This window comes from Drosophila willistoni, assembly GCF_018902025.1.
Source record: "Drosophila willistoni isolate 14030-0811.24 chromosome XR unlocalized genomic scaffold, UCI_dwil_1.1 Seg144, whole genome shotgun sequence".
Classification (NCBI taxonomy): Eukaryota; Metazoa; Arthropoda; class Insecta; order Diptera; family Drosophilidae; genus Drosophila; species Drosophila willistoni.
The window spans coordinates 9,859,023-9,866,951 of record NW_025814057.1 but is presented as its reverse complement, the minus strand read 5'-3'; the positions used below and the strand labels follow the sequence as shown (position 1 = coordinate 9,866,951).

The window sequence follows — 7,929 nt, the reverse complement described above, 5'->3', positions numbered from 1 at the left end:
CTTTTTTTTTCGCATAACTTTTTCAACTTATTCTTGATAATTTTTGGGAGTGTGTTTGTGTTGATGTGTGTGTGTGTTTTTCCTTGCCTTTTCTTTTTCCGCACACGTTTTCTTTTTCGGGTGTTTAATGAAAATTTATGCATATGTGTGTACGTTTGGCTGCTTCTGTGTGTGTGTGTGTGTGTGTGTGTGTGTGTGTTTTGTTGTGTTTAGTAAAAACTAATTTAAATTTACAAATTGCTTTGAGCAAAGCATAAACTTTTTTAATACCCTCACAATATGCAGGGGTGGGGGTATATTAGTTGCCAGCAAAAGATTCTGTTTAGATAATGATTCATATTCTAATCATCTATATACATATGATATACATACATATATAGTATTTGGTAACTTTGTAGCTCACTTTTTCTTCCCAAACTTCCCAAATTTGATTACATATACAACTTAGGGTATATAAATTTCGAATTTCATCCTCTCCTTCTGTTTGTTGTGTTTTATTTTACTTTTTTTCTCATTTTTTGGTGAAATTTGGTTTTCTTGGAAAGAAAATTTTCTTAGGTTTGAGTGGTATAAAGGGATTTTTTCTTTTTGCATGTTTAGAAGGGGGATTTTTTTCTTTTTGTAAAACATAGACACATATATTTCCAACATAATAATATTCATTTTGAATCTAGCTATAGAAAAAAGAGTATTGCAAATGATTGCGAAATATATTTGTTTAAAGTTGTTCCATTTTTTCATTGGGTTATTAACATTTTAGAGACAGAGAAAGAAAGAGAGAGTAAGAGGGGAAAAAAACTTTATCAGGAAGACAAACGTATGTACATACGTGTATATAAAATTTAAAATATATATATATCAATACATAGCCATCCTAAAATACACCATCACATCACTATAAATATGTGTGTGTATGTGTGTGCATGTGTATGGCCTTTGCATGTGTTGTTGTCAGAATAAGAAGAAGAAAAAGAAGTCGAAGCTGAAGAAAAGAAATAAAAACAGGTCCAACATAGAGCACAATCTTTCATTTTCAATCTATGTTTACGTGCAGTTCCCGAGACCAAGAAACCGAGGCCAAAACTGAGACTGAGTCTGGGTCTGAGAGAGAGACCAAGACTCCAACTGACTGGACTGTTTTTGGTCCGGCTAAAAATACATACATATTTAACAATAGAAATCACAAATAGAAATATAGAAATATGTAATCCATATCTATCAGATGCATTCAATTGAAAATATATGTGAAATGAATGAAAGAAGCAACAAATGGGGGGAGAAAAAAAAAAACTATGAAAAAAATGCAACAACAAAATAAAAGGACACAACAAGCATCAAATCATGATATGAATATAAAATTATTATTCCGTCTGTTTTCATTTGCTGATGAAATTCTCATACATTCTCAGAGAGAGAGAGAGAGAGAGAGAGAGAGAGATGAAGTGAATTCGTTGGAAGCGAGAAGAGTTGGAGAAAAGGAGCCATAATGTTTGGGCATAAGAATACCAATGGACTCCCGTCTTTCGGGGAATGATGAAATTGCTACAAGTGAGAAAGAGATGATGAAATTGGACAAAACGAAAGAGAATTATTAAAAAATCAAATAAAATCATAAAAACTTAACAACAATTTGTGTTGAAATGTGCACAAATTGCACTTAAAATTCTTTACAAATATGCATAGGGCCACACAGCTAACAATAAGAGAATGTAATCAAAATGAATAATAAACAAAGGCAATAAATTCAAGTGTTTTAACTCAAAAACAACAAAAAAACATAATTGGGCATACATACACACATACACATGTATTTATGATAGATGAAAATAAAATATACAATACATATTGAGTTGTAAGCTAATGCATAACACTTTGTATAACTGATATTGCTAAAAAAAAAAGCCATTCAACAATAAGCATTAAACTAATTTGAATTGAATAAAATAAAGTTAGCATTTACCTAAACAATGTGTAATGAAAATGATCATACAACTCATCTATTTGATATGTAAAGATAAGAAAGTGATCTTTCTATCACCATGTCGTCGGGGTCACCGCATACAATTTTACAGTTAACCAACATTGGGGTCACCAATTGTGCATACAAATTCTAAAAATATATACATAAGTATATTTTGAAACCTTTAATTGAATTCATAATTAAATTGTTTTTTGATTTCTCTCTAAATCGGGTTTTGAATATTTACAAACAGAAAACGAACAAAAAAAAAAATACAATACAAATAAAGTTAAAAATGATGATGATGATGATGAAGAAGAGGAGGAAGCAGAAGTAGTAGTAATAGAATGGGAAGAATATGAAACTGTTGACTTAATAATAACAAAAGAAATTTTGCAGCAAACTAAACAAATTGTTTGTTTTTGCTGTTTTTATAATAAAGTAAGTATAATTCATTGGAAATTCCCAGTTATTGTTTTAAGATACATTTGTATCTTATAGCAATTTGATATTTGTGGGTTGTATAGGGGGGAGTGGACGACCAGCGAGAGACAACAAGAGACAGAGAGAAAGAGAGAGAGAATCACGCACTTGGCCATTGAGTTTCGGATTTTGAATTTGAATTCTGAAGTTGGCAAACTGCAGTGGAAAATTTCAATTTTGATATGGTGCGTCCTAGCAGCAGAAGCAGAAGCAGCAGCAGCAGCAGCAGGAGCAGCGACGTCGACATCGGCAGCGGCAGTAATGTGGAACGAAACGGCTGCACGACGGGAGGGTGTGAAGTGCCTTGTCCCTTCGTTTCTTTCCCTCTCTCTATATGTGTGTGTGTGTGTGAGTTTGTGTGCGTTTACTTTGGTTTCCCTAGTATTGTTGTTGCTGTTGTTGCTGCTGTTGCCAACTTCCTTGCTAGAGAACATTTTCATCATCCTTTTTGTTGTATGTACGTTTCGGCCTGCAGCGTTGAAACATGCTCAACCGGCACAAAAGTCACGTATGCATTACACACACACACACTCACACACACGAAGAGCGAACGAGTACGAGGACTAAAGTATAAGCGAGAAAGAACATTACCTAGCCATGGGTAGAGAGAGAGATAGAGAGCATACTCCGACGCCGGCCGGGTTGTAGGTGCGCGCATGAGCGAGTCAGTCAACATAAAGCAAAAGCAACAAAAAACCCATACACAAAAAAAGAGTGCAATTGAGTGGAGTGAAACAGCTGATGATGGTGTTGTTGCTGCTGCTGCAATCCCCCCATCTGACCAGAGAGTGAGATAGAGAGTAAGAGAATCGAGTCGTCAACCGTTGTAAAAATTGAACCAACTTACATCAGCCGTTTCGTCGTTCCATCGTATTATTTGCTTTCCTTCTTGCTTCACATCTACCTGACCCAAAGCGAGCGCGCACCCACACTCACGAACAAAAGAGAGAGAACGAGAGAGAGAGAGAGCGAGCGAGAGCGTACTTACGCTCAAACTGCGGTCCGTACCGACGTTCAGTCAATCTCTTTGCCTGCTCTCAAGAACGAGAGAGAGAGAGGGAAAGCAAAAGAGCCAGCAAGAAAGAGAGCGAGCGCTAATTGTGTACCACCACCACCACCACCACCGCCGCCACCAACTGAGTTCTTTTTGTATACGTGTTGTTGTTGTTGCTTTTGAGTGCCGTCAGCAGCGACAGCGACAACGACGACCAACATATACCCCCGGCCGGAGCAGCGCTGCCTATAAATAGTCGAGACCAGAGCATTGCGGTTCATAGTAGCTTCGAAACACTGCTGAGATACACACCATATATACACACACTCACACAAAACAGTTACTACAACTGAAAAGCGAAAGATACAATATATTTCAAAAAAAGAAAATTTCAAAAATTGTCATCAACAACAAATTTTTTTTTTCCAAGAAAACAGCGTGTATTACAAAAAGAAGAATTCTATATATATTACAACACACAAAACCAAGAATATTGATTGTTTAAACAAAATTTGAGACTCAGAGAATCAGATTCAAATGCAGAAGCAGAAAAAGAAACTCTATTATCTATATATCTATAATAATTAGAAATTTGCCATCAAACAAATGCAACGGACCAACGCCATTTAAGTGATAAACAACATTAACAAAAATAAATTATAATACCAACAACAACAACATCTACAAAAAGTGCTGTGATTTCCAACTACAAAACTAAAAATAAAAAGTTAATTTAAATCAACAACAACAACAAGCAACAAGAAGAAAAATAACCAATCAACATTTAAAAACTTCAAGCAATCATTACAGCAGACAACAACAACAACAACAAAACAAACAACAACAGCAAATTGTGATAAATGAATTAAAATAATCAATAACTATTTTAATATTTGTTAAATGCTTCAAAGTTTCAAGTGATACAAAAAGAAATTAAAGAAAACCTTAAGTAAAAGAACCGTCGGCGAAAAGCAAAAAACCAGAAAAACTTTTCAAATTATTTTCACACTAAAAAACCGACAACCACCAACAAAAGAAAATTCAAATGAAAATGGAAATAATGTCGGTGCAACCCATTTATGTTAGCGATCTGCGATCCAACAAAATTCGAGGTAAGTTTACAAAAAACCAAAGAACAACAAACCAACACACACACACACATTCAATCAACTTTAAAAAAGTGTTTAATAAATGTTGAGTCAAAGGTTTCTAGAACCTTCTTGAATTCTAGAACTTTCTAGACAAATGCAATTGCCAATTGTTAATAAAAAAAAAAAACGTTTTCATTTTTAATACAATTTTTTGTTTTACCACAATACAATATAAAAAAAGATTCTTTTCATAAGCCGTCTCCTCTTAATACAATTTAATTACAATCATTTTTTTTTATTATACTCTTTCCTTGTTCTCCTTTTGGCATTATATTTATTTTTTTTATATATTTTTTTTTGTGGTTTATTTTTATACAAAAAAACGACAACAAAAAAGAAATGCATAAAAAATCAATTTGCAATTACAAAAGAAAAATGTCATAAAAAAAAGTAACGAAAAAAACAACGATGGGTTGGGGGGCGGGGCGGGGAAATGAAACATTAAAAATAAAACACGAAAAAAAAAAACAAAATCCGTTAAACAGCAAACAACATGGTCACGTACACAGCAATAAAAAATGATTTTTGGGCTCTTGCCCTCTCTCCGGGTTGTTCGCCCGTTGTTGTGTGTGTGTGTGTGTGTGCCCCACACACCGCACCACTCAGCGCACCGCCCGCCGTGTTGTTGTTGTTGGTGTTCCGCTTTTATCTCGATGTTCGTTCGTCGTCGTCGACGTCGTTGTCGTTGCTGTTGCCAAGTGCCTAGCCAAGTTGTTGCTCAACACACTCACACACACACACACACACTCATACACACATACATTTAGTTTAAACAATAGGCATTTGGACTAATCAAAGGTTTTCTTTCTTTTTGCGCTTCTCTCTTTTAGATTGGACCATAATGTCACCGCCGACAACGAGCGCCGTTAATGTGAGCGTTGTACCCAAAAAGGCAGCCATTAAGAAATCCAGCTCTAGTTCCAGCTCTAGCTCATCATCGTCGGGCAACAGTATTAAGCACAGCAGCAGCAACACCAGCAGCAACACTAAGAAGACCAAATCCACAAGCTATCAGCAACAACAACAACAGCAATCCATCTATAACAACAACAACAACAATTGTTATGATGATGATGATATTGGCTCACCGGCCAATATTGATTATGTTGCCGTACATGAGCTATCGGAACGTCTGCTGGATGAGCTGCGTGCTGCCAAATCACGTCACTTGACCTGCACCGAAGTCTCGCTACCCTGTGATCTCACGCCCAGCATTGCGGCGGAAATAATACGCGTATCGGAGAAGGAACCCTGCGGCATTCGGGGTTGTACCATTTACATTGAATTCGAGGATGAGCCACAAAATTCAAGACGCATTGCCTCAATGAAATTGGACCCAGAAACAGTATCAACATTCGAGGTATATTTAACATTGCGTCAGGATCATCGCGGCTGGACATCGCTATTGCCTCAATTCATGAAAAGTCTGGCACGTACTATAACAATCAGTCCCGAATACACGATTACCAAGCATAAACTCTATTCGGCCGATGGCTTGGGTGCCAGGCGAAGCTATAGTTTTGGCAGTAGTCAACAGCAGACACAGGCACAGGCCATAGCCACGCCAACGATATAATATAATAATATATATATTATTATATATATACACACATATAGTATATAAGTACGAATCGATCGACTTGATAATGATATGATATGATGATATGGTATGATGTGGAGGAAGTTTGATGTTGATGTTGAAGTTACAACCTCAATCACCCCCCCTCTCTTCCCCCACCCAAACAAAAGAAAATTAAATTACCTACCCCCTGTGATGATGTCCAGCGAGAGAAAGAGCAAGAGATATATAGAGATAGAGATACAGAGAGAGAAAAGAGAGATAGTAGTTAGTTGCCTTTAAACATAATGTTGAAGCAACGACGAATTAAAGTATTCGAAGCCACCCCACCTACACACACACACACACACACACACACACACACACACACACATACACACCAAACACACTTACACTCTCATACTAAATACTAAATGAAAAAGAAACAAAAAATGCAACAAAAAAAAAAAAAGAAAGAAATGTAATGTTTCTTTTTTTTGATTTTTCAAATATTTTTTTTTTCTATTTTTTTTTTTCAATTGTCAGTGTAATTTGTGACTCTCACCACCATTTTACTTAGATGCGTAGAATTCTTAGGAGTTTAAGTTTTGAGAATACGAAAAACAAAACAAAAAAAAACCAACAAAAAAAAAAAAACATGAAATTCAAAGACGGCCAGACAGCAGTCGAATATGGGTACTATATAATACCCCATCGGGTATTATAGAACTATCTATATATCCCTGCCCTGTCCAGTTAGTCGACAACTCATGAATATGTGATAACTGTTTAAGATGCTAAGTGTTCTTTTGCCTGACCCCCAGTTGTCGGGCAAAAGACAACAATTGATAAAACAAAAACAAACAAAAAACAATGATAAACACACAAAAACAGATTCTTTTTTTTTCAATTAAATGCTAGGCTCTATATTACTATATATATATGTCGATATATATATATATACACACACATACACACACATATGTATATATATATATATATCCAAAAAACAAAAACTTGATCTTAACAAATTTCAAATTTCAAATACAACAAAACGCAGTGAAAAAAAAAACGACACAGAGCAAAAGAAGGTCGAAAAGTCGAAGTTGAAAGAACACACGCTCCAATTTTGTTTAGTTAGACGCAGCTTGCTGCAATAAAATACAATTTTTTTTTAAATTATTAATTAATCTTAATTAAAACCAACAAATTTTAGGATTTTAACAAATTTTTATAAAATATATATCTATATATATTATTAAATGTATAGCGCGTACTACAAGAAAAAAAAAAAAAAAAATAAGATTCAATGTTTAAGGCAAGCAAATAATTTTAAAAAATAAAATTTAAACAAAAAAAAAAAAACAAAACAACAAATATCTCAGTAAATGTGAAAGCGTAAAAAATTTGTAAAATTTTTTTTTCTGTCTGTGTAAAACAAAAAATATTAAAAAAACAAAAAATATTAACACACAACTCCAATTGCGATAACGAAACAAAAATCTTTAAATGTAGCAATGCGATATAATTTTAAAAAATTAAATTACAAATTAAAAAACAAAAAACAAACATTAATGTTCTCACCCACACCAACACACACACACACACACACATTTATACACCAACACACACACGAAAGTATCTATTACCCGCAAAAAGTATCTAAAAACAAAACAAAAAACAAAGCGACAAAAATACTATTTATTACGAAAACAACAAAAAACAAAAAAAAAAAAAATACAAAAAACAATACAAAAAATGATGCATGTATTAATTTTTTTCT

General features: G+C 34.3%; 1 protein-coding gene across 1 annotated transcript; it reads left to right on the top strand.

Annotated features, from left to right (window-relative positions):
• Positions 1-3,712: 3,712 nt before the first annotated feature.
• Positions 3,713-6,620, top strand: LOC6639566 (protein scylla). The gene is made up of 2 exons (XM_002061707.4): positions 3,713-4,549; positions 5,419-6,620. Exons 1-2 carry the CDS (start codon positions 4,483-4,485, stop codon positions 6,162-6,164), a joined length of 813 nt encoding a protein of 270 aa, XP_002061743.2. The 5' UTR covers positions 3,713-4,482; the 3' UTR covers positions 6,165-6,620.
• The last annotated feature ends 1,309 nt before the right edge of the window (positions 6,621-7,929 follow it).

Coding starts and splice junctions, on each gene's coding strand:
- LOC6639566 (XM_002061707.4), top strand. CDS start 4,483: ATGAAAATGGAAATAATGTCGGTGCAACCCATTTATGTTAGCGATCTG. Junction 4,550..5,418: donor GCGATCCAACAAAATTCGAG/GTAAGTTTACAA, acceptor TCTCTCTTTTAG/ATTGGACCATAATGTCACCG.